Source organism: Cladophialophora immunda (assembly GCF_000835495.1).
Source record: "Cladophialophora immunda strain CBS 83496 unplaced genomic scaffold supercont1.1, whole genome shotgun sequence".
NCBI lineage: Eukaryota > Fungi > Ascomycota > Eurotiomycetes > Chaetothyriales > Herpotrichiellaceae > Cladophialophora > Cladophialophora immunda.
In genome coordinates this window covers 5,681,508-5,709,311 of record NW_015622541.1, presented here as the reverse complement: position 1 = coordinate 5,709,311, position 27,804 = coordinate 5,681,508, and the positions used below count along the sequence as shown (strand labels likewise).

The 27,804-nt window shown below is 53.4% G+C and overlaps 10 protein-coding genes across 13 annotated transcripts; 5 read left to right on the top strand and 5 right to left on the bottom strand.

The window, feature by feature from the left end:
- The first annotated feature begins 72 nt into the window (after positions 1-72).
- PV07_01670 lies at positions 73-4,444 on the top strand. 3 transcript variants are annotated; one of them, XM_016388220.1, is made up of 4 exons: positions 73-559; positions 1,091-1,322; positions 1,807-3,163; positions 3,229-4,444. In XM_016388220.1, exons 2-4 carry the CDS (start codon positions 1,212-1,214, stop codon positions 3,333-3,335), a joined length of 1,575 nt encoding a protein of 524 aa, XP_016255148.1. In that variant the 5' UTR covers positions 73-559; positions 1,091-1,211; the 3' UTR covers positions 3,336-4,444. The 3 variants fall into 3 exon arrangements, with proteins under 3 accessions (XP_016255148.1, XP_016255147.1, XP_016255146.1); XM_016388219.1 differs by having other exon boundaries at positions 73-1,322; XM_016388218.1 differs by having other exon boundaries at positions 73-3,163.
- Positions 4,445-4,502: 58 nt separating this feature from the next.
- PV07_01669 (uncharacterized protein) lies at positions 4,503-4,976 on the top strand (the record flags this gene model as incomplete). Its single annotated transcript, XM_016388217.1, has 1 exon — positions 4,503-4,976. Exon 1 carries the CDS (start codon positions 4,536-4,538, stop codon positions 4,974-4,976), a length of 441 nt encoding a protein of 146 aa, XP_016255145.1. The 5' UTR covers positions 4,503-4,535.
- Positions 4,977-4,980: 4 nt separating this feature from the next.
- Positions 4,981-9,036, bottom strand: PV07_01668. 2 transcript variants are annotated; one of them, XM_016388215.1, is made up of 2 exons: positions 6,347-9,036; positions 4,981-6,297 (listed from the first exon to the last, which is right to left on the bottom strand). In XM_016388215.1, exons 1-2 carry the CDS (start codon positions 8,553-8,555, stop codon positions 5,231-5,233), a joined length of 3,276 nt encoding a protein of 1,091 aa, XP_016255143.1. In that variant the 5' UTR covers positions 8,556-9,036; the 3' UTR covers positions 4,981-5,230. The 2 variants fall into 2 exon arrangements, with proteins under 2 accessions (XP_016255143.1, XP_016255144.1); XM_016388216.1 differs by having other exon boundaries at positions 4,981-8,564; positions 8,714-9,036.
- A 1,514-nt stretch (positions 9,037-10,550) lies between these two features.
- Positions 10,551-11,828, bottom strand: PV07_01667 (uncharacterized protein). The gene has a single exon (XM_016388214.1). The coding sequence runs from the start codon at positions 11,671-11,673 to the stop codon at positions 10,846-10,848; it is 828 nt and encodes a 275-aa protein (XP_016255142.1). The 5' UTR covers positions 11,674-11,828; the 3' UTR covers positions 10,551-10,845.
- Positions 11,817-13,934, bottom strand: PV07_01666 (uncharacterized protein). The gene is made up of 2 exons (XM_016388213.1): positions 12,802-13,934; positions 11,817-12,750 (listed from the first exon to the last, which is right to left on the bottom strand). Exons 1-2 carry the CDS (start codon positions 13,699-13,701, stop codon positions 12,430-12,432), a joined length of 1,221 nt encoding a protein of 406 aa, XP_016255141.1. The 5' UTR covers positions 13,702-13,934; the 3' UTR covers positions 11,817-12,429.
- Positions 13,935-15,471: 1,537 nt separating this feature from the next.
- On the top strand, positions 15,472-16,798 carry PV07_01665 (uncharacterized protein). Its single transcript, XM_016388212.1, has 2 exons — positions 15,472-15,741; positions 15,817-16,798. The coding sequence occupies exons 1-2, from the start codon at positions 15,633-15,635 to the stop codon at positions 16,755-16,757; spliced, it is 1,050 nt and encodes a 349-aa protein (XP_016255140.1). The 5' UTR covers positions 15,472-15,632; the 3' UTR covers positions 16,758-16,798.
- Positions 16,799-17,767: 969 nt separating this feature from the next.
- On the top strand, positions 17,768-21,422 carry PV07_01664 (uncharacterized protein). The gene has a single exon (XM_016388211.1). It carries the CDS (start codon positions 17,820-17,822, stop codon positions 21,198-21,200), a length of 3,381 nt encoding a protein of 1,126 aa, XP_016255139.1. The 5' UTR covers positions 17,768-17,819; the 3' UTR covers positions 21,201-21,422.
- Positions 21,423-21,735: 313 nt separating this feature from the next.
- PV07_01663 (uncharacterized protein) lies at positions 21,736-22,090 on the bottom strand (the record flags this gene model as incomplete). The annotated part of the gene is made up of 2 exons (XM_016388210.1): positions 21,736-21,854; positions 21,937-22,090. 2 exons carry the CDS (start codon positions 22,088-22,090, stop codon positions 21,736-21,738), a joined length of 273 nt encoding a protein of 90 aa, XP_016255138.1.
- Positions 22,091-22,778: 688 nt separating this feature from the next.
- PV07_01662 (uncharacterized protein) lies at positions 22,779-23,834 on the top strand. Its single transcript, XM_016388209.1, has 2 exons — positions 22,779-23,469; positions 23,534-23,834. The coding sequence occupies exon 1, from the start codon at positions 23,101-23,103 to the stop codon at positions 23,419-23,421; it is 321 nt and encodes a 106-aa protein (XP_016255137.1). The 5' UTR covers positions 22,779-23,100; the 3' UTR covers positions 23,422-23,469; positions 23,534-23,834.
- A 610-nt stretch (positions 23,835-24,444) lies between these two features.
- On the bottom strand, positions 24,445-27,673 carry PV07_01661 (uncharacterized protein). Its single transcript, XM_016388208.1, has one exon. It carries the CDS (start codon positions 27,318-27,320, stop codon positions 25,917-25,919), a length of 1,404 nt encoding a protein of 467 aa, XP_016255136.1. The 5' UTR covers positions 27,321-27,673; the 3' UTR covers positions 24,445-25,916.
- Between the last annotated feature and the right edge of the window lie 131 nt (positions 27,674-27,804).

Sequence of the window (27,804 nt, the reverse complement as noted above, 5' to 3'; positions counted from 1 at the left end):
CCTGGTCTTGATTGAGATATAAATTTTTCCTCCTCTGACTCCGATGTTCTCTGCTCGATCTGAATGTTGGGGGGGCGACACCGCTCTGAAGGATGGAGGCGCAGCCAGGCAAATGATACATGGCCGGCGAAACACGCAATTTTGGCGGTCCCTCTAGACCGAAATGGAAAAAGATATGGGAGCTGTGGCGTCGGACGGGGGAGGTCTTTAGCTGCGTGGCGGACTCGGGAAGCAGAGAGGGGCAGATGTGGGCGTGGGCGGTCAGAGTGGTGGGATGGCCGAGAGGAGGGGGATTTTCGTAGTCCAGATCAGCACCGAAAACATGGAGCAGAAAAATAACGCTTCTCGATCGATCGATGCTACCTTGGTGGAAGGTCGGTTGCCCAACAAAATGAGGGTTGTTGGAGGGTAGCCCGCGAGTAGATAGCAAGAGCATATATTTGGGCGAGAGGGAGGAAGAGAGGGAGATACAAGGTAGAGAGAGACGGTGCAGAGACGTCCACGTTGTCGACCATATCGCCCACATCCCCCCAATCAAGCAATTAATCCATCACGAGAGGTGAGTTCAAGTCCTGACCGCCAGATGAAGCTGGCTCGCTGGCTCTTCCCAAGTGCTACACCCGCGCAGTCCTCTGGATGGAGCCCAATGGTCCCAGGGTTCCCACTTTCTGGAGCTCCTCAACCCGCTGGTTATCATTTGCTGGCGGCGGCTGCTCAGGGACCAGACCAGGGCCATCAGAGCTGCACAACTACATCACCCCTTGTCATGGTTCTTGTCTGCCATGCTCGCCCATCCACACCAGGTCCTCGCCCACAGCACATGCAGGTGATGAAATCTTTGGGTCGCCTTGACGTGCCCTGAGACCGTCTCGTGCGGTGCCAGAAGCTCTCGCTAAAGCTTGCTGTTTTGATTTTTCTTCCGTCCTCTCATCCCACCTTCTCGGAAGTTTTGCATCACCGCTCTACTTTTCTTTACCCGCTCAACTCTCACTTTGCCTTCACTTCACCCTCCCATTCCACCTCAAAACCACTCTCTACAAGACCAAGAGGTCGTATCTCGAGACGCAGCTGGTTGCTAATTCGTCTCCAGACGTCAACACCTAGGCTTTCGAGCGTGATCTGAGACTGTCTCCAGATCCAATCTCCACCCTCCACTTCCGTTTCACCCCCTCTTGCACAGCGCAGCAGAGCCCATACCTACAGCCACAGCCATGGCCTCGAAAGCAATCCCATCTCATCTCCGTCCTCACGGTGCAGCCAACGGCTCCAACGGCCCAGCTCCAGCTGAGAAGAGACATCACGGCAAGACACAGTCTCATGTGGTAAGCAAAAAAAACATTCCTTGATTCCTACAGCTCGTCGTATCATATCACTTCCACCCACTGTCCAACATGCAAAATAGCATGGCACAAGGGGCAATCCCTCCTCCTTCCAATGACGCACGGGCCCGTTTCCCGCATACCCCGGAGTCCGTTTGGGACACCCGCCGCCTTGTCTGGAAATAAATCCTGCGAGATCACGGTTATGGCGATCTGGTCCATCTTGAAATGAGGCGTCAAACGCTGTTTTGTACTCGTCATCTCATACTCTGCGCACCCTCCCGCGAATTTGCTGCTTTTTTAAAGTCGCCCTGACACGTTCTTTGCTCTTGCTCCTTTTCCTCTTTTTGGACTTCTAAGCCTTCCCTTGTTCAAAATGCCGCTACTGGAACCTCCTCCGCCAATTGAGTTGCACACTTCTTCTCTTTCTCCCAACCGCATCCACTCTCCCTCTGAGCCCCTGCTAATCAAATCTCCCGCGATGCAGGCCTTTGAGAACACCTCTACCAATGTCGCTGCTAGCCAAATGCGCAATGCCCTCAACAGCCTCGCAGACACGGTCAAAGACCCGGCGGAAAAGAAGAGATTCGAGGCGGAAATGGACAACTTTTTCTCCCTGTTCAGAAGATACCTCAATGACAGAGCCAAGGGCAACACCATTGACTGGGCCAAGATAAACCCTCCAAATCCCGACCAGGTCGTCGCCTACGATGACTTGCCCAACAGCGACGCAGTTGAGTTCTTGAACAAGCTCGCAGTTGTCAAGCTCAATGGTGGTCTGGGTACCTCGATGGGTTGCGTTGGTCCCAAATCTGTCATCGAGGTCAGAGATGGAATGTCCTTCCTTGATCTTTCCGTCCGCCAGATCGAGTACCTCAACCGCACCTACGACGTCAATGTTCCGTTTGTTTTGATGAACAGCTTCAACACCGACGAAGATACCGCGTCCATCATCAAAAAATACGAAGGCCACAACATTGACATCTTGACATTCAACCAATCTCGGTATCCTCGCGTCCTTAAGGACTCACTGCTTCCGGCGCCAAAGTCGTACGACTCCCAACTTTCCGACTGGTATCCTCCCGGACACGGTGACGTGTTTGAGTCTCTCTACAACAGTGGCATCCTTGACCAGCTCTTGGACCGTGGCATTGAGATCATTTTCTTGTCCAACGCCGACAACCTTGGTGCCGTGGTGGATCTACGCATCTTGCAGCACATGGTGGAGACCAAAGCCGAGTACATCATGGAGTTGACGGACAAGACCAAGGCCGACGTCAAGGGTGGTACCATCATCGACTACGAAGGGCGCGCACGACTTCTGGAAATTGCCCAGGTTCCGAAGCAATACGTGAACGAATTCAAGTCGATCAAAAAGTTCAAGTACTTCAATACCAACAACATCTGGATGAATCTGCGAGCTATCAAGCGGGTCGTCGAGAACAACGAGTTGGAGATGGAGATCATTCCCAACGAGAAGTCGATCCCGGCGGATAAGAAAGGCGAGGCAGATATCTCCATTATCCAGCTCGAGACTGCCGTCGGTGCGGCCATCAAACACTTCAAGAACTCGCACGGTGTCAACGTACCCCGTCGACGATTTTTGCCCGTCAAGACTTGCTCGGATCTCATGTTGGTCAAATCGAACTTGTACACCTTGTCACATGGTCAACTGATCATGGACCCCAACCGATTCGGGCCTGCGCCACTAATCAAATTGGGCAGCGACTTCAAGAAGGTCGCGCAGTTCCAAAAGAGAATCAGCAGCATTCCCAACATTGTGGAGTTGGATCATCTGACTGTTACTGGCGATGTGAACTTTGGCCGTGGAATCGTTCTGAAGGGTGAGTTTCGCTACACTACGCATATTGTTCTTTGAGGGCTTGCATACTGACTACGTTGACTACAGGTACCGTCATTATTGTGGCTACTGAGAACAGCACCATCGACATCCCCCCTGGATCGATCCTGGAGAACGTGGTGGTTCAGGGATCCCTGAGACTGCTTGAGCATTAGATTGAGTCTGTGTTGGCGTGCGTTATCTACTGTGCAGATGTGTCAATGGCTTCCTACTGTGCTTCGACGTCATGTACAGTGACCTACCGATTGTGGGGTTGGATGGTGGGGGCCGATGCTTAGACGAGAGATGATATCATCCTCCTACTTCCCAAGATGGCAAGACAGAAAATTTGTGGACAGCAGAAACAGCCATGAATTGGCAGGTGGCTTGTGCGAGGTCTTGTACCGATGGAAGGATGGAGCATGGCATCGACCCATGACGGGAGACTGTTCTTTGTGTAACACGGGTTCTAATAAGACAAAGTCGGCAAACCATTACAAAGGCCCAGGTGCTTTTTGAGAGTACGAGTAAACAGTGTGACATCATGGGGCTCTGGCGAGTCTGGGGGTTAACCTTCCTTTTCCGAGCGTACCCCCGTGCCAATGATTAAGCCCCCGGATAAACTATGCCCGTGCCTTTATTCCGCGCTGTGGTTTTTTCCGGGACGAGGCGGCACTTATTCCTCAGGCTGAACACTCGAGATACTTACGCAGAGGCGAAGTGAAGTCTCTACACTTCTTTCCCAGTCCATTTACGCAGCTGTCCCCCTTTCCCCCTGGCCGTGCACAATAATATTATTGAACCGCATTATCTTTTCGAGGCCAAGGGGCCGTCATTGATACGTGATTCAGGAAGGGGCGGGGAACGAGGGAGAATAGAAAAGGCTACTACTCATTAGGGCGATCTCGCGTGGATGAACTGGGGGGGAGAATAAGAAGTGGTACGACCGGGACTGAGTGAGCGAGCGAGTGGTCCGGGAAGAGGATAGGAGGCCGCAGAAAGAGCTGTCAGGAAAGAATACGACGAGGATCGGTAAGAGGTGTGGCAGAAAAGGAAGGGAAAGGGGGAAAACTCTAGCAGAGGATAGGAGAGGACAGGGGGAGAAGAGAATAGAAGGGTCTCGAGGCAGGAAAGGAGCGCAGACGAACAGAGACGACGAGGGACGAGAGACGAGAGACGAGAAAGAGGGAATCGAAAGAGCGCGGTGGGGAGAACCGTTTCGTCGACTTTACCTCGTACACACGGTATTACACCACATCCGATCCTCTATATCAGAGTAAACAACACACACACACACACACACACACACACACACACACACACACACACACACACACACACACACACACACACACACACACACACAGAGGCAAGCCATGTCGTCAACTACTACCGGCACCACTACCAGCGCCGCTCCAAACCCCTCGTCCCTCTCTCCCGCCGAAGCGAAAGGCACCGGGACTGGCACGGGGACATTCACGCTCCTCCTCTTCGCCTCGGCGAGCACCTTCGCGGGCGGCCTCGAGACGCTGCGGTTCCCGGCCCCGACGACGCTGCGCGGGGTGTTCGAGGCGCTCGAGGCGCGCTTCCCGGGCATGCGGGCCAAGGTGCTCCGCAGCGCCGCCGTGACGGTGAACCTCGAGTACGTTGACTTCGACCTCGACGCCGACGCCGACGCCGACGCGGGGGACGAGGGAGCACGGGGGGTCGGCGATGCGCCAGACGATAGGCGCGAAGAAGCTCGTGGGTCAGGCTTGGATCTGGTGATTCGCGACGGGGATGAGGTGGGCATCATACCGCCCGTGAGCAGCGGGTAGGTAGGCTAGCGACCTGGGAGGGTACACGAGAGGAGGGGGTGTGCAGGGTGAGGAACAACGGGATGTGAAATAAGAAGAGCAGTTGTTGCTTTCTGTGTGTTCGTCCTCGTTTGCCGCCTGGCATCTCCATGGAACAGGGTATCTAATGCACCAGTTGGGGATCAACAAGACCTTCTCATCCCAGAAGGTCTTGAGGTACAAATCCTCCGTCTCAACTCATCTTGAGACCTCCAGTTCTTCCTCGTTCCTCTCACTTAGTCGATTATGATGTCGACGCCGACGTCACCATCGTCCTCTTCGGCGTCCCACTCTCCTTCCTCAGACTCGCTGTCTCCTCCTCGCACACCTTCTCTCAGATTGCGAGACCGTTCAAAATCTGACTCAAGGCAGTTCCAGCATATTTCGTCATTTCCTGCTATCCATACTCTCTCGGCGCCTAGCATCTGTTTCGCTATGCAGACTCCAGCCAACCTCGCAGACCAATTCTCGTGTGCTCGGAATATTCCCACACCATCTGGAGGATCCAGGAGCTCGTCGAAGTTGTCGATGCTGATGATTTCCAGCTGTGATCGCGCCTGTTTTCTCCTGCACTCGCAGTGGGCGCTAATGGGACAAATCTTAAGTCTTTTAAGACCTCCGAGGATATCGATGTCTCCATACCAACGACCTCTGTCGTATACCGACACCACTGCTTCGACCAGGAAGATATCCTGGTCGATATTACCGATCCCGTCGCTGGGGAAAGCAAGGGGGACTTTCCATTCCGTCAGCGAAAGATGCAACGAAGTGGCGCCGAAGTTGTCTTCCCGTCTGTAATTGTACGGAGCATGTTCGATTGCTCGAAAGTCTCTGGTCTTCTCCTTCACACGCGCACTTTCTGGGCTGACCAGAATAGAGACTCCAGGGAGGCCAAGGTTGCCGACAATCCTCCGAATTGCATAGCCCGGTAGGTGTCGCGACGGCTCCGAAAGCAGCGATTCTGCGACGAATATAGAGTTACCAGCAGCTATTGCAAAGGCGCGATTCAAACGAAAGTGACTATGTGCAACGCCTCCAGCCTCCATCACGCAAATGGCTTGTAAAGCCTCTTGCATTGAGAGATCCTCCAAATGCACACACCCGCAGGACGCGCTCTCTTCCCAGACTTGGGCGAGATTGAATTGCTTTTCCACGATTTTGATGGGAAACGTTGCCGAGGGGAACTGTGCGTAGAGTTGTGACATCAACCCCAAATAATGGAGAGATTCAAAGGCGCTAGATGAAAAATAGCTTCGCGAGAGAAATTCGACGTCACCTCTTGAGTCTTCGAAATTGTGGTCGTCTTCGAAATTAGTGCTAGAACTCCCCGAGGTAATAGGAGTTGCACTCACTGTGACCTCTCCGAACAGTCACATCCTTAAAATAACGGGCAACTTTCTCCTCGCAAAAGTTCTCCAGTCGAACGTGTTGCAGCGTCTCTTCCACGTTCCGCGCCTCCAAGTTCGAAATTTGTAGGGAGGATAGGCTTTCCAACTGATTCTCATAAACCGAAGCACTCTCATAAACAGCAAAGAGGCTGATGCCCGGTTTAGAGGTAAGAGCCCATACTGGACAAAACAGGGAGCTTCCCGGTAGATTTATCTCAGGATTATTCTTGTAACTTGAAATCCAGGGATCCAGGTTCAGGCATTGCTCTGAATGATTATCACCTGCGGTGGTCGCATGACGCTTTTGTATGCCATCGAGCTCATGCCCGAAAGAACCTCTATCAATCCAGAAGGACTGTTCTTTGAATAAGGCATGTAATGGGGCAGGGGTAGGGCCCAACAAATAGAATGAAGATGGCGGAACGTGCAATTGAAGGGCCAACTCTCCACTGATACTGTGGCGCCTATTTCGGGAAATTGATCCAATAATCTCCGAGGACGATGCTCGGTAAAGGTTCAGTCTTTGTTTGAATGCTGCCAGGTGGTCTGAAGAGTCTGTGACAACCCACCTCGCATGGAGCTTCTGCTGTTGCTGTCCTTCAGCTGCAGAATACCAATGCGGCAGCCAGGTGTAGGGAGTGGCGGTAGCTAAAACAAGCACTTCCGTGCCTGCAATCGTCTCCCAGTACTGAAAGACGGCGAACGTTGCAATTTTGGAGCCTTCTACCAATGATCGGGACTGATGGAGATATTCTTCAGTGGCAACAGGCGTTGCCAGACCTTTTGCAACGTATGGATTGCATATCCCGAAGAATGGGCTGTTGCCCGGGACCCGAGAATGGCCAAGGATATCTCTTCCCCGTCTGCGACCGTACCCAACGAGTTTCTCAAAGTTCGCAGAATCATCCTCAGACCTGTTTACCAGGAGTTTTGAGGCGTTAATAAGGGGCTGTAACCAGAGAAAGCCCGGGTGACCGCTCCAGTCGCCGCCAGGAGATAGATCATCGCCATAATATCTCTGTAGTATACCGTAGAGGGAACAGAACCAAGAGGCAACATCGATCATGATTCTGTTGGGTAGACGCCAGTGCGCAAGTAAAGACCCAAACGCGATGAGGCAAAGCTCGTCCATCGTGATTCGGTAGTTGTCATGATCCGTCTGAACGCTGACTGGTTCACCGTAATACCTGAGATGAGAAAGAGCCAATGACCACTTGAACCCTGGAGATACCTGGTCGTTGTCTCTGAGCGATAATCCCACGGTGATCGCAACAGAATGTGAGAATAACGAGTCCCGGAAGACCACCTTTTTTGTCTCTGAGGCGAGGACGATTAGATCAGGATACAGGTGCCAAGCTGATAAAGCCAGCAAGACGGAGCTGTCGGTAGCATTCTGCGGTTTCCCTTCCAGTAGAGCTTCAAAGCCTTCGATTGCTCCCTTCCATGCATTGATGATTTTCGCGTACGTGTCTTTGCCAACGCTAACTGGTAGAGTGGTAAGGTTGTCCAAGATCAGCCTAAGCTGCTTGATTTTTTTGGCCATTACTTGGTCAGCCGTGATCAGCCAAGCACGGACGCTTGCATCAAAAGTAGCCAAGTCTTCGCGCAGGATCCTTTGCTGAGCTGCAATAACTGCCTCGTTCATGGCGAAACCGGTCGATTGGGCGGTTTCGAGCACTTCCTTTTGGCGGATTGCCACCATTTCTACCCAAATGGCAACGCTCAGTTTCGGGTCGTCAAACTTTCTGGCCAACAAGCAGGCTAACAGCAATACTGCCAGGGACGCCGAGCCAGAAGTCGCGGCTGCCCAGATAGAGGTCGCATCCGCACCGACAGAGTCTTTGAACGGGCCATCTTCGAACGTACCCGTGGGATTAGCACCTGGGGACTTGATGATTTCCGAAACTCTTTGACCAAAAGCTCGAAGCAGCTTGGGAGCATTGGGTGCGACCTGGGAGAACAGTGCTCCGAGCATACGAGCGGTCTGATGATGCGATCCCGTTTCGGCCGTTTCCCTGCGCTGAATCGACAGGGCGGATCCGAGGGGATGAAACTCGGCGGGTGCCTCAAGCTTGACGAGGGAAAATCCCAGGTTCAGATTAGCCAGGGAAAAGGAGTTTTCGTTTGTGCCAGATAACACAGCGTTCGTCACTTTTCCGAATATTTGAGACATCTCGACTGGCTATGCAGAAGCATTCCTCGTCAGCGTATGCTTCGAGGGTTGAAAAGGGGTTGTTGATCTTGATGGTAGACCAAATGGTGCGCCTTGAGGCTGGAATGAAGTTGATCAGGCAGCAAGCCGAGAGGCTAAGGACGGGGCATTGCACGAACCCATCACCAGGAAATTTGGCCTGTCAAATGGTGCATCCAAAGAGCTAAGCGGCTATTGGGCTCTGTCGGACCTGGGGCGTGGGCGCTGCAAGAGGCGAGGCCATTCATTGCGCCTCATTGTACATGAAGACGAATCAGAGGTGCAGCGCCGTTCGCCATATCTCTGAGGCCCGAGCAAAGGACAGATGCCCGCAGCCTGACTGCTCGATAGTAGCCCATGGTAGAGTGTGCTATGGCCAACTAGGACAGAGAGGAGCAGGTGCGAGATAAAATGCAAGGGCAGGTTGTGATGAGGGAGAAAAGTGAGAGCAGCTTCAGTCGACGGGAGAAGTAAGACGCTGCCCTGTACCGCCACACGTGACTGCGTTCCTGGTTTCCACCCCGCCAAAGCGACAGAAGAGTCAAGATGAAAGAAACCAGATGAGTGCTCTCTCATACATGGGGCTCAAGGAGCAAGATGCACAGGCCATACACATGTCACAAAGTGATGATACGCTCGCCGGATGATGGAATCTGCAGAAGGCCCAGGACGCTGCCCTGCTGTCGGTCCGATTAGCTCATCGTCAACTGCGCCTCGTTGCGTACGGATGATGGACACGACGCAGGTACGCGACAAGAACTTAGAGACCCAACAGTCTGATCCGGATCATCCTCCCTACCTGTATTATGGCATCAAAGTCGAACCGAAACCCTCCACAACGGGCCCTTGTTAGTGGGATGGAGCCGATTCGCAATCCTGCCGGTAAGTCTGTGAAGCTGATGCTGATGACCACCACATTCAATGCACACCCGAATCTCAGTCACGTATATAGTCCTCCATGGCCTCATTCAGCGGTATCAGCTCATTCAAGTAGGCCCTCCCCTCTCTTCAAACCGCTGGCTGCGACCGTCTGTGGGTTTCCACCGAAATAGAGTGAAGTGCTTGGAGTAATTGACATCCCCAGCTATGGCACACACGATTTCCAGAGAAGTCAAGTCGCTGTTCAAGTCCTTCCGCTCTCCTATTCTCGAGGAGCTCCATCGTTCTGATACCGTCTTGAAACATACCGACATCACGGGCAACATCTCAGGGACCTTCTCTGCTGCCCAATCACCAACTCCATCGCCAACCCCGTTCGAGCAACCCATCCTCATCGAACTCTTCCAGTCCCAAGGCTGCAACGCCTGTCCTCCCACCAACGACAATCTCATCTCCTTCGTCCAGTCCCATCAGTCTTCACATCAACATACGTCGCCTCCACGCTTTTACGCCAGCCGATCTCCATCATCTTCCCCAACCGCCCTCCCAAATTCGGCGGCCGAGCCAGAGTACCTGCTGCTAACGTACCAAGTGACATATTGGAACTATCTGGGCTGGGAAGACACTTTTAGCTTACCCATCAACGACATCCGCCAGCGAGAATATGTAAGGAGGATGGGTTTGCGTGGAGCGTACACGCCGATGGTGGTGGTGAACGGGCGAGGCGTCGGCGTAGGTAACACCAGGGAGGATCTGGAGCGGATTGTAGTAGCTGGACGCAAGCCCACGAGCGAGACAGAAAAGGTGGGTATCAAGAGATTGTCAAAAGGGGAAGAAGACGGAGAGTTGGGAGTCGAAATTGACGCGACCGACCTGCCCCCGTCATACTCGCAATCTCCAGCCCAACAACTCGAGGTGTGGGAAATAACATATACACCCAGCTCACAAGATGTGCATATTCCACGCGGTGAGAATGCTGGACGTACGCTCCCACATCTCAACGTGGTCAAGGACGTTCGGAGGATCGGATCTCTTGAGCGTGGGGCAAAGGAGTGCTTCCAAATCCACTGGCAGAGTGATAGGCGCGTGAGCCTCGGGCAGGGAAAGGTGGTGATCGTGCAGGATGGCAAGGGCGGTGGCATCAGCGGTATTTTGAAGCTGTAAATTAGTCCAAAGTTTGGCAGCGGCTTTGGGTTCTGTAGCGGACTCTGTATCGGGTATATGCTGGGCCTTCCAGACTATGATGCTAGATTAAATCTGTACTGATTTCGACTGCAACGCCCTATCGCTGCGGTTTCCTTACCTTGCCTGCGAGGCAGCAAGCTTGCGGACTGAGAAATGAGCCACCAGGGTCAGTCAAGCGCCAGCTCGATGTTCAGCGCTGCCTCGCGACTCATTTCCAACAGATGACTTCTCCCTGGAGCGCGACGTACCACGCCTCGGGGCTGTCTCCCCAGGTCTTCAAGCCGGCGATCATGGCATCGATCTCATCCTGGCTGACGAGCTGGAGCTCTCCCACCCACTTCCGCCCGATCTCACCTTGGAGCCGCTCGACCTGGATGTTGGCCCACCACTTCGACTCGTCGGGCGCCGGGTGGCAGGTCGCGCCGGCGCGGACCTGCATCTTGGGCCTCTCGAACCCGGCCTCCTGGGCCCAGAGGTGAATCCGCCGGCCGGACCCGATGCCCTGCGCGCCCGGGGATGACACTGCTTTGGCCATGGTGGCCGTGAACGCTTCTGTGCCGGCGTTGGCCGGGTGGTAGATCAGCGTGTCGGTCTCGCGCATGGCCAGCATGCCGCCGGGCTTCAGGACGCGGAGGGCTTCCTTGATGACGCGGACGGGCGCGGGGATGTGGAACAGCACCTGGCTGGTGTAGACGACGTCGACCGAGTTGTCGTCGCAAGGGAGGCGGGAGGTGATGTCGCCGACACGGAAGCTGAGATTGGGGTATTCGCTCTCCGGGGCGCCCGAGCGGGCCATTTCAATGACCGACCCTGCGGCGTCAATCCCAATCACCGACCCGTTGGGCACATGTGGGCAGAACCCCCTGGTGATGGTCCCCGGGCCGCAGCCCAGGTCCACAATCGTGAAATGCGGCTGCAGATGCGGGAGCAGGAAGGCCGCAGAGTTTTCCACCGTGCGCGACGCGTGTGATGCCACAACGGCCGCGCTGTGGCCTTGGGTGTAGGTCGACGGTGAGGATAGGGGCTTTGGGTTCATGGTCGGGAATTTGGCCCTCGTGTTCTGCTCAAGAGGAGGCCGTGGCGTCACGAGGGCGTTTGTCCACGTTACGAGGTAATCTTGCAAGGGCAAATCTCAGCGGTAAAGCTTGTTTGATTGCAGAGCACTCGAGTATGACACGGAGAGAGAGTTCGGGTACGGAAGAGTCTGTGGGATTTATACAGTCTTGCTTGCATGTACACTTCGGAAACCCGAGCACTGCCCGTTGTCGTAGACTTTCTCAGCCGGAGTTCCGTCAGCTCATGATTGGTAATTGTGAAGCAGGTTTGTTAGCATCCACGCTTCGACTATGAAGATGCTTCTTCAACAAAGAATCACTTGGCATTGGTCAAGTGCTCAGAATATACAGTCATGCACCATCGTCCTATATCTTCAGATGCGCATTTGACGGAGAGCAGCATGTACAGTTGGAGTGGGAACTTTTGGCAACAGAATCCGCAATTGTACAGTCCGCGACATGCTGTAGCCAGGTCATGCCATGCAATTCATTAGTCCGTCAAGCAGTATGCAAAAAGCGATGCTTTCATCGATCATTTCAAAATCGCCCTGAAGATGTGGGAACCATGGGGACAAGGGAAACGAACACCATCCTAGCTTGTGCAATACCCTCCTTTGCCTGAAATCCTAGATGTGCATACGATTGACTGTGTCTTCTATGTCCATTGGAAATCAAAACGCTTGCATCTGCATCCTCTCTGCACATTACCACCGCCTTCTCGACGCACCTTGCGCCTTTTACATGCCTAGACCGAGAGCACGGGCCCGGAGGGCGACAGAGGAGGCCACGCTGGGTGGGTTGGTGGCGCACGACAGGCCGAAAGACTGGAGCCAAGCACCGTTGTCGAACTCAGCGTAGTTCTTCTGGATCTTGCCGTCGCTGTCAATGATCATGTGGTTGATACCGTTGACAGGGAAGCGAGTCGACGTGATTCTCCATCTCCAGGTGATGGAGTTGCAGTCGTGCCAGATGTTAAGAGCAGTGACGGCAACCTCGGGCTGGAGAACACCCTGGCCGTAATCGAAAGCTTGCTTGGTGGGGAAAGTGACAGAGCCAAGCTAGATGAACCATTAGTGAAAGAAAAGAATCACGACAGATATTGAACTTACAGGGAAACCGGCCATGAAGTTGATCGAATCCGAGATATCGCTGAAGTCGGATGCCAAAGTGGCGTCGGAGACGTTTTGCTGGTAGCCACGGCCAGGGGCTCCTTGGGTGCCGTTGTACGAGGTGAACTCGAGCAAGATCATGAAGTTGTTGACCAGGGTGGTGGCCAAAGCATCGTCCACAATGCAAGACGAAGGAGTCTCTCCAGAGGTGCCGCTGCCCAGCGTCGTGGTGGCAGTTTCAGTGACAGTGACAGTGGTAGCCGTCGCAGCGACATCCTTAGTAATGGTGATAGTTGTGGCAGTGGCAACTCCCTCGGTGGTAACGGTAGTGGTCGTTGCTGCGGGGCACGAGCTATAGGTCGGGATAATCTTGGTGGAGGTTTCAGTGACGGTGGTCGAAGTAGCCACCGGGCAAGTGCTGCCGCTCACGACGGTGGTTGTGCCAGTGACAGTGCTGGTCAGGGTCGAGGTAGCAACCGTGCAGCTGGAGCCGGAGCCACCGGTGGGCTTGACCCAGATGGTCTTGGTGGTCGTGGTCGGTGCAACCGTGGTTGTCTTCACCTGGGTGAAGCCAAAGCATGAGCATGCGCTGGTATAGGCCGCCTCGTTGCAAGCACTGGCGTAGTTGGGGACCTCGTTGGGGCAAAGCGCAACGGTGGCGCGCTTCCAGTTGTCGCTGCCGTGGCCAGTAACGGTCTCGGTGACGGTGACAATCGGGGTCACGGTTGTTGCCAGGAAGCTGGAGCAGTGAGAAGCTCTGAGCGCACCATCTCCCAACGCAGCCTTGCCGGTCACAGCAGCCAAGCAAGCGTTGTTCACGCAAGCACCACCGTGCACAGGATTAGCGAGGACGCCGCTGGCCAAAGCAGCCAGCGGCAAGGCGACGGACAAATATTGCATACTAGAGTAAGTGGACGGGGGGTGAATGTTAAAAAACGAGTGTAACAGGTCAAAGACCTAAGCAAAACAATAGCGAGCTCAAAAAAGAGTGGATGATTGAAAAGTCAATCAAGATCGTGAGGTGTGGTAACGAGCTGGGAAAGAGAAGCAAGATGGTGTGAGAAAGGGGGATCATCAGAAGTACTTATGCGAGCCCTGCCGGCTCGACTCTGGCCATGGTGGAGCGGTGCACTATGACACTTCGGAGCTCAATGACCCCAGCCAGCCACGAGGGCGGCCTGAGACTTGGGCTGTAGCGTGCAATCCGTAAGCTAATTTCACAAGCGAGGCTTTAAACCGGTGAGATGTTCTGAAAAAGGAGGTACCTCCCAGGAAACGCTAGTCCCGGGCAAAGAAGCCGACAGATCCAGAATCCCATGGGTAGCGCTGGGCTTTAGAACTTTGTGGAGGTGACAGACCGAGATCCAATGGCAGCTGGTGATGGGCAAATTGCTGTAGCGGTTGACCAATTTGAAAGGACAAAACTTAGTCAACTTCGATACACATTGTCAGCCACGAGAACGTGGGAACTTTGACTTTTCGTAGCCATCCTGCAGGAAGTAGGATGACAATATCCAATTTGATCCGAATTCGCTCTCGTCGGGCCTTGATTGCGACGGTACGTCAGAGTTCCATTTGCTGGGATCTCTGCGCGCTGCAATTCCCCCCTTCCAGGCCAGGGGAACCGCCAACAATGGTGGGGATATTTCAGGGGAGATAGAATCGAGGCTTACCTGGCGGGTGGACCATCGGCTCGGGTGGCTCAAACAATAGAAGCGCCAGGCCCAAAGAGGAAATATATAGACCAATCACTGGTTGATCTTGGCGGTTTTGCGGCTGAGAGCCATCGACGCCTTTGGCCTGTTCTGGCCCCATAGCTTCACCGCGCCGCACCCACCATGCAGGCCGTCCCGGGGCTTTTGTTTTCAGCGCAGGCGCGTCCGCTGTTACACCTATTGTGGCACAACGGGCACGTTCACACAACGTGTACTCCGTAGATTTTTCTGGATTTCAGCCCGCCAACAGTCTGGATCGACAACATCAGCACCTCCACGTTCTCTTGTGTGACTCGACACAGCCTTGCAGCATACACGGTATCTTTTCTCACCAGGCCAGTTGGCATGCCGAGCGCTGACCTTGTCGAGGATCCTTCAGTTTGATAACCGTGTTTCTGGCAGGATTGTCTTTGTCATGTTTTTCCATTTTCAACCCGCATACGAGGCCTGCGCATAGCTGGGGAAACAACAGGCAAATCGAGTAGGGCAGCTTCCATCACGGTCAGGGGTGGGGGAAATTGGTTGCTGGCTGCATGAGGGGTTCCAAACAGGGGTTGCGGCGTGTTTGGTGTGGCACCCTGAAAAAGGGCTTGGAGTGAGGAATTTGTCCACCCAGAACTCGTTTGTTTCAAGGCAGCCTCTTCTGCAGCAAATTTGCCATGCAGAATCTGGAATCCTGAAATAGCCATGGCAGAGTTTGCGGTCACGTTGCTCAGGGAGGATCTGATAGGTGAATCCGCAGTCGGCGTTGAGCGTCAAGGTTTGAATTTTCTGTTTGATGGAGGAGAAAGGAGATGTTGGGTTTTAGGTTTAGCGTTGAGCACCAAGCAGCGGCTAAAGCGCCAAGGCGATATGCCAAGACGTCGGACTGACCAGTCATACTACCCTATTCCGCCTTTCTCAGATCCATCAGGAACATTTTTGTCCCGTCGCAATTTCCACCAGAATCCAACTTCTCACCATCTCTTGGAATTCCACCATCTTGCGAGCGAGGAGAGCAGTCACACTTCCTTTTTCCAGCACCGCGTCGTTGCGCCCTTATCAGGAACGGAGCAGCCACACCCAGAAAAGTGATCAGCTCTCCAATCACGTCATTTTCATCCTTTTGTTTCCGTGATGAGCGTTAGCCACCCTACATCACCGGAGACTTCTACCTTTAACGGCAAGCATGTGCAGGCCAACGATGAGCTGGCCGCTCAGTCCCAGGTACCGGTGATGCTCCATGGTAGGTCAAATATTGATGTCCCGTCACAATCCTTCTATGTCTTCCATGTTTCGTTTCCAACCTCAATTGATCCAGTGCATGATTTGCCCCAGCTCTATCAAAAACCGTCAGCATCCGCGCTCCTTCGTGTTTTGGATCTTCTCGTGTCAGAACCGCCGAGCTTTTCATCTTCGGGGAACGCCACCCGTCCCAAAGTGAGCGAACAGGGAGTTCCGAGATATCTCACCTCAATTGTCTCGTCCGGTCTGAATTGGATTGAGGATGAGGACCAAAGGGATGCGATATGGAGCGCTGCAAGTGCCCGGCTAAGTGAGCGTTCGGGGAGAAATGCAATGCCTGCAATGACACGGTCGTTCGAGATTAGTGATGACCTTACTATCAACTTGCATGAGCCTACCTTGACGGAAGATAATCTAGGGCTCAAGACCTGGACCTCGTCGGTCTTGCTGTCACGTCGGCTTCAAGATTGTCGTCAATACATTCCAATTGAAGTCACTCGAGTGTTGGAGCTAGGTGCTGGCACAGGTTTGGTGGGAATTTCAGCTGCTTGCATATGGAAAACACATGTGCTTCTAACTGACCTTCCGGAGATACTCCCAAATCTTCGGCGGAATCTTGAGCAGAATGGAGATTTGATCACAATGAGCGGCGGAAGTACCGAGTCCCGGGCACTTGACTGGGCTGATGAGATGGATACGCCGCGACGCGACGAGGACAAATTCATGGTCATTGTTGCGGCCGATTCTATCTATTCAGCTGAACACCCGAAGCTGCTTGTGAATGCTGTAAGCCGCTGGATTTGTGGCTCACCAGAGGCCAGACTCATCGTGGAACTACCGTTACGTGATCGTTATGACGAGGAGAGACAAAGTCTGCGCAATACATTGCAACAGCAGATGTTCGAGTTGATTGTCGAGGGAACAGAGGTCGGGTTTGACGATTGGTACCAGCGAGATGGTAGCCCATCGGAAGTCATATGTTGGTGGAGTATATGGAGACCCATTCTTCAAGTCTGACCGGAGCTGTTCAAAGGCACCATGTATCTTGTATCTCAAGCATATTTTGCTTCTTTTCCACTAACGTGCATTGACGCATCCCGGCACCGCTCTGCGGTTGGTTGCTCTCTGCACCATAATCCCACAGACTTCGTAGTGACCCCATCCCCAACTGAACGTATGATAAATCATGGTAGGAGGCTTCGATCAATTGATTCAAAGTTGGACAATGCATGGCCTTCACTTCTGTCGTCTCCTCGAAGCACCAAGACCAAGGTCACAGTTGCCATTCCTGACGCTTGCGCATGTAGAATTCTAGTCCCCCCAAGGAACGCCGATTTTTACACCGTTTCATATGATTTTGTCTCGTTATCTCATGATTGGGTCTTGATTCTTCGTTCGGATGGGTCATATCTGTTCGCCACTTTTGTCAGTCCAGCCTCACTAGTCTACTCGTGGTCCCCATCGCCGTGATGTACCAAGAAAAAGGTTTCAACGTACTGTAGCAACTTCTCAATCAGATCGACGTGTGTCATCAACATGCGCCGGCAGCAGTATCGCTTTGCGCCGACTTGGTCCATCGCTTCGCTATACCCGAAGAATGAACAGTTAGAATTCGTTCGCGGGGAAGAAGTCACAGTACGGAGATACTAACCCGTCGGGAATGCCTCCCTCGAGCAACTTCATGTATCGTTCCCAAATGTCAGCGATGACCTGAAAACAGCGCAAGGAGTCAGTTGCGTTCCTCAACATCTAAACTGTAGTGGACATGTGCCATACCTTCCCGCAGGAGAAACAACGTATGGGGATAATCATTTTGACCTCACACGGCACAGCAAGGACAGAACAGGGTAGAAGATTCAGTGTCGACGGTCTCGATATGTTCGTTGTGGTGAAGCATGGCACAAGGTTGGTCTTCAAAAAGTCGCAGAAATTCTTCTCCGCAATTTATCGGCACGTGACCCCGACGGCAAACCTTCCACTGAGTTGGTGCGGAGAAAAAAGTTTCTGATTTCGCTACACATCCTGCAAGGCAATTGGGAGCGTGCAACTCTTTGTTCGTCTGCCGGAGTCTGTCTCAGGATGTCGCAGCCTACAAAGCGAGATGCAGACACTGCCTTTGAAGGCAACCATAACGGCAGCTCGCACGAGCAAAAGCGCCAGAGACGAAGAAGAAGAAGCGGAAAAGTCGATGTCGAGAATACCCCGTCTTTGTCGAAAACGACGGCGTCGCCTGCTGCGTTGAAAGCGAAAACCTCTAATAAACCTGTAAACTCCACTCTGAAGGCCAAGGACATAACCACGCCAAATACACCGACTTCTAATGATGGCAAGCCGAAGAAGCAGAACTCTGCGAAGACTCCGACGAAGGCATTAACTCCCAATCAAAAGCCATCAGACTCGTCGAAGAAGCTGAAGGAAGCCGGTGCTGCGTTGGACAAGGGAATCACTGCGGAGCCGCAGAATCTGGCCGGAACAAAGAACCAAAGGAAGAAGAGTACATCGTTGGAATCAAAATCCAGCCACATACAGTCACAACTTACAGGCACCAATGGTGGGAATGCTGAAGGATCTGACTTGAGATCGAAAGCGTTGGCCAATGAATTGATTTCAGAGGGACCAGCATTGAAGTCATCCAAGAGGCCGAGGAAACGCAATACCAACCCGCTGAAAAAAAGGATGACAAGCACCGAGAATCAAAAACTGGATCACTTGGCCAGAACAACCCAGCAAGACCAATTCGTCAAGCGAGAACAGAAAAACCAGTTGGTAAAAAAAGATAAGCACAAGCCGAAAGCCCTCAAGAATCCGAAGACGGAAAAGTCGATTCTAATCGGCGGTGGATTCAGATTATCTTCCGGCAACGGTGGCATGTTCATCGATCAAGATCCAATTTTGACCGCTGATGGCCAGTATCTGATCCTGCCGACACACTCTGAAATCCAAGTCTACTCGACCAAGACATCCCTTCTGGTCAGAAGCTTTCGTGTCGACCCGCGATCCGATATCACCTGCTGCTCTTTGTCGAAGGCTGACCCCAAGAAGTTGTACGTCTCTAGTTCGAGAGGATTGGTGTCTTTATGGGATTGGACAGCAGCTGCTGTGATAGGTAAATGCAACGCGGGGAATGCTTCGCTGCAAGTCCTTCCTTTGTGTCAACAAGAAGATAAGGAGACAATTCTGGTTCTACAAATCGATGCGCAAGGCTCTAGGCGTCTCGCTGCTTACTCCGTCAACACAATCCTGGGCAACTTCACAGAGTCCGACACGGTGTTGCAGAGGATTAACCTATCACCTTGCTTCAAATCTTACGCACAAGGAACCGTGCTGTTGGCATGCGTCGAAAACCAACTGTTAATTGGCCAGTGTCAAGGCACAGCTGAAGGCCAGTTGGATTTTACCTACATATGGAGGGAAATCACAGTGCCAGGTTTCATAACAAGCTTTGACGCCCAAGTCAACTCAGGCAAATCCAAAACCTCACGAAAAGTCCCTTTCCTCGATGTTGTGATCGGTCTCAACGATGGGGCCATTGTGCACTATGAGGACATACTCTTCAAACTCATTGGAAAAGAGAAAAAGAACAAGGCTTCGACGGAGGACATTGTTGGCCGCAAGCTCCATTGGCACCGGACCGCTGTCAATACCGTAAAATGGTCTCGGGATCGGAACTATATCATATCTGGCGGTAACGAGACGGTGCTCGTCATCTGGCAGTTGGACTCGAACCAGAGGCAATATTTGCCTCATCTCTCAACTCCAATCCTGAACCTCAGCGTCTCAGCTTCTGGATCTTCCTATGCTTTACGCTTGGGTGACAACTCTGTTATGATTTTGTCGACAGCTGATCTACTTCCCTCAACAAACGTCTGCGGCTTGGCTCTGGGGATGTCTCAGAAGAACTCGAGCCCGCTCCTTGCTCACCCAAGTGTTCCAAACCGACTATTGGCCGCTGTGCCTTCCGATGCCGGCGCGACAGGCCCGTTTCACGGCCGATATTCAACTCTCTTACAAGTCTACGATGTCGAATCAAACATTCAAGTTGGTCGTCAAGCTTTAACTCGGAACATGGTCACCGCCTCCAATGTCGCACCCACGGGACAACCGGTCAAGGAACCAACTGTGACGCAGATCGCCGTCAGCCACGACGGCAGGTGGTTAGCAACAGTAGATGAATGGCAACCCAACGAACAAGATCTGGACAGTACGTACATCCGATCCGACTGTACAGATGTTCGCGGTCGATCAACCGAAACAAGTCTGAGGCTGTGGTTGTGGAATGAAGAGAATAACAACTTCGAGCAAGTGACCAGGGTTGACGAACCTCACACAGCAGGCCCAAACTCTGTGCTCGGTGTGTCATTTAACCCCGCGAAACTGGAATTGGCCACGACTGGCAGTGATGCGACTGTTCGCATATGGTCACCAAAAGCGCGTCACCGGAACGGCGTTTCCGTCAGGAACAAGGCTAATGAGCAGCTTTACACCTGGAGTTGTTCAAGGACAATTCAATGTGATCATGACGCTCCTCTCGAACGTGGAGGCATCGATGCAAAAGCAATATCTGCCGCCCTGACCTATGCGGAGGATGGCTCAGTAGTCGCCGCTGCTTGGTTCTGGCCTGGAAACCGGTCCAGATTGTTGGAGGAATCTTCTGCTGCGACTTTCAAAGGGCCTCGAACTCGCTTCGTGCATCTCATCGACCCAGCCACAGGCAAAATTGTTTCTTCCGAACCCTCCCTTCTCCCTAGTACTAGCAGCGCAGCGAAACTCCTCTTCCACTCCCGCTACCTCATATGCCTCTCACAGACTCTCACAATCCTGGATACAATCACGAACCGATTGGTCTCATCGCCAATCCAGCTTGACCAGCAGTACGTCCCACCGAGGAGCTGGAGCCCGTTCTACATTACAAAGAATAAGTTCGATGGAACGATTGCGATATGTCTTTCGCGTTCTGAAAAGCCGAGAGGGAGTAAATTGGTGCTTTTGACTTTATCCAACGACGACTCGCGTGATACTGTTGCAGGCAGTCAAGATAGCCCGGGCGTGCAGGCGAAGGTTGTGTATCAGACTTCGTTCAACGGAACGGTCAAGGGACTACTTGCTCTGACCACCGGGCCGGGGTATTTGATCATCGATGAGAGGAATCAATACCGGTTTCTGAGACCGACGGTGGGGGCATTCACGGGGACAATCGCAGGCACCAGAGAGACAGAGCAAGTCACTCGGAGCCTGGACAGTATTTTCGGTCGCCAAGGGCTCGTGGCACCAGTGACTGCCGCCGCGCGTGAAGAGGTGCCTAACACAGCCGTCAATACTGTGGACGCGCATGTTGGCGGCGGCGGAGGGCTTAACTCGGTGCTGAGGTTTTCTTCGTCGGCACAAGCGCCCACGCCGACAGAGTTGTTTCAGAGAGTTGTGGGTGTGTTGGCCCAAGGAGGTGAGATTGAGTTAGAATAGACTGAGCGTGCGAGTCGCATACAGCAAGATGAACAGGTGTAAGAATGGTTTTCACCTCGCGTACGACGTACCTAGTCTGCTCAGATGAAGGACGATTCCATGCGGCAGGAGATGGAGAGAAATAGATCCGGTTTGCAAAGAATGCGTAGCAGATGCTTTGAATTGCGGAGAGAGGTCTCTGTGTGGCCCAAGTGGTGAATCCAACCTATCTGTCTGCGTGTCTGTTACGAACCTCAGTTTTCTGATCTTTCCCGCGTCTGCTTCTGCTGTATTTCCTGTTTGTGATCTTTCCGAGTCCGTATCTCCCCGTCTTTGCGTCACCTCGGGCTGTATCAGCGCTAAGGTCATTTTACACTTCAGATTCACATCTAAGCCTAAGACGTGGACGGGAAAGAAAGAGTTCCTGTTGCAAAAAGCCACTTTCAACACGGTGGACGTGAGATCTTGGCCAGACGAGCAGTCGGCCCAGTCAGAAACCACTCACAACCAGCCGCCCCAAGGTGCCAAAGACGGGACTGAGCACTGCAATCCGTCGCTACCTGAGATTCTCCGGCCGCTTGCGAACGGCGGCATCTTCATGGCCATCCTCATTGACGGCTTCCACACCACGTCCTCTGGCAGAAGACGACCGTGCCCCGGAGTTTGGACCTAGTGCTACTCGGGTTGTTACCCTTGCAGCCCAACGCCTAGATAGCAGACGGGAGCTTCGTGCACACCGGCCACGACATGATCATACCATGCTGCGGTTGCATTCGTCGTGGTACAGCTTCAGTCAAGTTGCTAATCAAGTTGGGCTCCTCGTACTCGCAGTCGACGTTGACGTAGATCGTGATGGTCAGCCACGCGAGGTAGTTGATCTTTATGCCGGAGCGGCGTAGGAGGCTGTCCATGGTACCTTATTTACACGCCGGTGACCCTATAGACGCTCCCATATACGCAGCAGACTAGCGCGGTGAGGCTGATAGCTATTTGATGTTCCTTTAGCCCGGCTGTTCATCTTGATGTACAAGTATATCATGGCGTGCATGTGCTTGTACGTGTTTTGGAAACGGGTACCCGACCCTTTTGACAGATTCGAATGTGTGTGTGAAGCGTGCGATCAAATCATCGCCCAACCCCTCCAGTATCCCAACAATCGGGCTTCCCTCGTACCATTCAAAAGGCAAGTCGGAACCGGCCACTCGGTGTTTTTTCTCCCTCTCGACTCGGGAAAAGCCCGGACGAAAGGCCGACTTGCAGCGTGCTCGCGCCATTTGTGCCTAGAGGATCGACAGCGGCACGTAGCGGGGAGGGTGTTCATGTCTGTGCATGCTGTACGTGCATACCAGGCAAGCCGCGCGGACCAGCAGGGAGGGATGAGCAGGAAGAGAGAGGAAACTACCGCCGCGCTCGGTATCGATTAGCCCACGCGGCTAGTGCGGGGAAAAGGGACGAAAGAAAGTTGAAGGATTTCGTGTCGAGAGAGCATGGGCGAGCAGATGGTAAAGAAGTTGGAAGTTGAGCCCACAGTAAGCCCCTCATCAATGAGCACCACCACCACCCACCCCCCCCCCCCCCCCCCCCCCCCCCCCCGCGATGAGAACATTCGCGTCCGTGAGACCGAAATCTTCGAGAGGGGCAGGAGCAGCCACGGATGGGGGTTTTGGATGGTTGTGTGGTGGTAATAAATCATCAATAAATATCACCTCTCCTCCTCTGAAGAGCAGCGATAAGAGCCTACCTTGGCGCGCAGTCACTTTCACCTACTCAAACCTCATTTCACCAGCCTAGCGTCACTATCGTCTTCTGTTCTTGATCCTTGTTCTGTTCCTCAAAAGCCTCCCCCAGCGCTGTCTCTGTACACAGGTCAAGACAGCCTCTCACCGTACACTCAACTTTGCCCTACACCAGCAACAAAACAATGGCCGTCAACGCTACAGTCCTCTACCCCGCCGAGGAGGGCGCCACCTTCGACTTGAACTACTACCTGAAAACCCACATGCCGCTGGTCAGCGAGAAATGGGGCCAGTACGGCCTGAAGGGGTGGAAGGTGGTCGAATTCCAGGCGGCCCCGGACGGCTCCAAGCCCTACAGCATCGCGGCGTTGTTGACCTGGGAGACGGCCGACGGGCTCAAGCAGGCTCTCAGCAGCCAGGAGGCGCAGACGGTGTTTGGCGACGTGCCCAACTTCAGCAACAAGTCCCCGCTCTTCATCGCGGGTGATATTGTTGGTTCTTCGTGAGTGAGTGCCTTGCTGCTCTGTGACGCATGGAGGAACGCTCCCCAAGAGGTACATACGCGATATGAAAGATCCCCCGTATGCTGCTTGTCCGCGTGCTAACAAGTTGATCTAGGGCAGGAAAGAGTCGATTGTGAAGAACGTCGAGTCAGGGGTGCTTGAGAGAAGGAGCAGAGCCAGTCGCAGGAGGATACGGATTCCTTTCGCCTCATCAATGGGGATTTGAAACTCAATATCTCGACATGTTGAATTGAAGGCCGTGATTCTCCCCGTGCGCAGCTGGGAATGCCTTCTACCTTCCACCGTGAGCCTTTTCCGATATCGTTGCAAAATCGAAAAAATGCATATGAGTCTTCCCAGAAAGGAGTGGAACTTGCCTTCCAGTACCACAAGAGCCGTCATCTCATCACAGCCGCCTCCAACTCCTGGGAGGATCACGACAGACTCCCCCAGGCCTTTACATTGCGCATCGTTCAAAACAGAACCTTGAGCGGTCTCAAATAGCCCTTCATGAACTCAACACATGGCCCTGCATTGACCGCCGCGTGTAGTCCCGCCTCGTCGTAGTCACTGTATGTTCCATGGCGCCCGCTCTCGCGCATTTTCCTGCAACCGGCACTGCTTCTGGCTTCCCAAATCTCCCCTCCAAAGTGATGTTTCGCCACGTCCACGCACACATTCACCTTCTTCCTAGCTCCGTCGCACCCTTCCCGTGCGTTCGTCTTGTCCGGATTTGTCTTTCGAGGGCCGGCTCACTGTCAAAGAGCCTCCTCGTGCTCTTGTCGACTCGACGGCCCCCGTCTCAGGACATGCTGGAGTAGCAATCCAATGCCAACCGTGACGGCCTTGCATAGACTCGTAGTTCACACCGCGAGAGCCAGCTCAGGCGAAAAGAGGGGGGGGAGATCATCAAACAAGGCTCCCAGTCTCGAGCAAGACCGGTGACAGAAAAGGGTTTTAACCACAACGAGCCAGCCTGGAAGAGATGAGATGCTATTGATATCAATATCCTCGATCGGTATGTATTGGGGCTCCAGACCAAGAGCTCCCGCCACTTTGGGAAGAAAAACGACGGTCGACGCGAGCAGCCATTGCTGGATCGAGGTTGATGTCTCTGCAACATGTCCATGAGTAATCAGTCATCCTACGTCAACGAGGCTGTCCGCGAGAGTTTACATGCTCGGGCTGACCTATCCGCTATCTCGATAAGTCCCTGGGTTCGGCGAATCTGCGCTTCCGGAGCTGATTAAGCGTCGCAATTCGCCCCGGGCCAGCACGGGCTGAAAACCATTGGGGGTTGGGATGGAGTGGTATACGCGCATTAGGGGTGATGGGTGACGGGAAATGCTACATATCAATCAACGACCAGACGATGCAGTGGTCCGTCAATTTCCTCTTGTTTGGCGCAGAAAGGAGTGAAACAGGGCAACAAGACTTCATTTGATAGCACCTTTTGACTGACCAGGCTGGGCCCCTGCCAGACCGCTATCCAACACCGTCACATCATGATCCCTCCTCTTCTCACCCTCCCGTACGAGCTCCGTCTGCAGATATGGAATCTTGTTCTTGGTCCAACTGAAATCGAACCTTGCAGATGCCCCTCAAAACCCGGCTCATGCACCTACAATCACCCTGGCGGATGTTGTGAAGGCTTCGACGTTTACAAACGTTTCGATAACCGCCTCTTGAGGGTATGCCGCCAGATCCACAACGAGGTTCAGCCGCTGCTCAGTTCGCCGAAGCACTTCATTGTATGCAACGGACTCTGCCTGGAGAGTTTGTTCTTGGGTATCCAGCCTCGACATCGCAGATGGATCAAGCACGTGAGAGTGGGCTTGTACATTGGCGATTCAGCGCCAGATGCTCTGAAAGCCTAGCATGGTCAAGAACTGTTGTAGAGAGCAGAGGCGTCATGCGGACCTTTCGTCCAAAGTGCATTGAAGTGTCAGGGAGTAGGACGTGTATTAGATGTGGTGTCAGTGAGAGAGATCGAAGTTGACGACATGGGAAAACGGAAGCTAAGCGTGGATCTGATCCTGGGTTGATCCTATGTTCGTTCTGCCAGTGCACAAAACCTGCCTCGAACCGAAAACTCTCATGCACTCAGCATACCTGCTCCTCAGCTGGCTTTGAAGCAATGCTAGGGCGAGTGGAGAGGCGGAGGCGTGCACAGAACTTTCCGCCAGGAACCAAAGTTGTGTTGAGAAGACAGGAGGGAGCTTGTCAGGATAGTCATCCATCTTCGATCTCCAGAGCGAGAACAAAGAGCTTGATAACTCCGAGTAGGGATTTGGCCTCGCGCAAGAGATTCTGAACGGGTGAGGGAAGGAACGACAGCTAGAACCACAGCAGGAGGCGACGAAGCACTTGCTTGTGGAGTACATACATTGTACATGTCGAGCTAGGCCGCTCAGTTAAAGATATCGGTGGCGCATGTTGCAGGTCCTTCGCCATGGCTGTGATAACAAATCCCGGAAAATTAACACATCCTCGCATCGCTAGTCTGCAGGGTGGCTGAGCAGGTATTCTATTGCGCCGTTCACATTGCCCCCCGTTCTTCGCAGTGCCTGAACATTCCGGTCGAAATCATAGAACCCCATCTCATTCAATTGCTGTAGTTGCTGCGCATATCGCTCCTCCGGCGGTCGGTTGTCTGCCGGTGTCGGTCGGCCACCGTCACCGAGGAGATTGAACAGGCCACCATAATCCATACCCTCGCCACCTTGGCCGGCGTTCATTTCTTGTAGGAATTGCTGCATTGCCTCGGGGTTCTGGAGGAATGGATTGTGCTGAGGGTTAAACGGGTTGAGAGGGGGAGGTGAAGTGGTGTTCGGACTTCCACCTTGCTGCGGAAACAGTGCCATGAAAGGGTTGATACGCTGCGGCGTCGGGTTTGCCGTATTCTGGGGGGTCTGGGGCTGTTGACCACCGGCTTCTTGGTTGTTGGATCCAGCCTCTCCACTTCGGGCTCCTGTCGCATTGGTGTTGGGGGTGCCGTAGGCGTCTGAGAGGGCTTGGGTTGTTTGTCTCAATGATTGTAACATGGCGAGCAGCTGTTCGGCTTGCCCAGCCTGGCCAGGCTGACCTTGCGGTGGAAGTCCTAGAGGGTTGTTGGGTGTATTTTGAGGAGTGCCGCCTGTGGTGCCCCGTTCGGTGGTGTTGGTGACACCGGGTGCTGGAAAAGCCTCTTCTCTGCCTGCACCTCCGAAAGGACTCAGACCCATCTCTTGCTGCATCTGCATCATGTTCCTAAGCATTTGAGGGTTCGTCATCATGGATCTGAAGTAGTCAGAATTGAGCATTTGCCTCGCTTGGGGCCCCATCGCTCTAAGATGTGGGTTCTGATTGATGATCATGTCTTGGACTTGAGGGTTGCCCATGGCCTCGCGCATCATCTGCTGGAAGTGGGGGTTATCCAACTGGCGCAGGAAGTCGTCTGGTGTGAGGTTTTCTTGGAACATGCTGGCGTTGGGCAACTGGGCAAAGCCGGCATACCGTGCACCGGTCAAACCAGCCAGAGGATCATTCCCAGTGCCCGATGCCAGGTTTTGTGGTACTCCCGTTGCGGCTTGCGGTGCAGTTCCCGGGGCAGGGGTCGAGGTTGAAGAGGATTGTGTCGCCGGGTTCTGTCTTTGATTGCTAGCGGCGCTCTTAACTAGATGCATCGTGTTGCCTTCTTTCACATTATGAGAGGCGAGGGTTTCATGGTCTTTCAGCACCTTTCCGCTGTAAATCAGCCGCTGAGCCGATGCCGGAACATTGGCGAACTCTTCAGAGGCGAGTTTGTTCTTCAGGTCGATTGTCGTCGTCGACAGAGGCAAGGTCAGCGTCCATTTCTGGCTACCCGAGGATTTGACGTGGAAGGTGACGGTGGCATCTTCAGCACCAGCAGCGTCGGCCATTGTTGAGAAGCCGCGCAGGCAAGGCCTTTTCTGCTCGATGGATTTGTAATTCTGATGGGTGAGGGAGGCGATGCTCAGACCGGACAACGGAGCCCAAATCGGGGCAGCTCGTTTGATAATGGATCTGCCAGAGATACGCAGAAGAGATGAAGGTAAAGCGAAAATGGCCTCTCAAGACAGTTGGGAGACTTGAGGAGTAAGACTAACAAGTGCGTACGCAGAGTGGCATGTCAAAGATTTCTGATCAAGAGCAAGAAGAACAAGACGACTGACCACCTGGCCGATGGATCGATGGCAAGAGTGACGAAGTCGATCGAGTTCCCGGAGCCAGTTGCAGCTGCGCTGAGTTCCTGGCTGCGCAGCTGCGGTACCAGCGGTGTTGGCCGCATGACCGGGTGCCCTCTATTGTGCCATTAAGGGGAGGGGCTGCCCGCGCCACTAGGCTACACCATGCCGAGGGGAGGAGGCCATAGCTGCCTGTGGC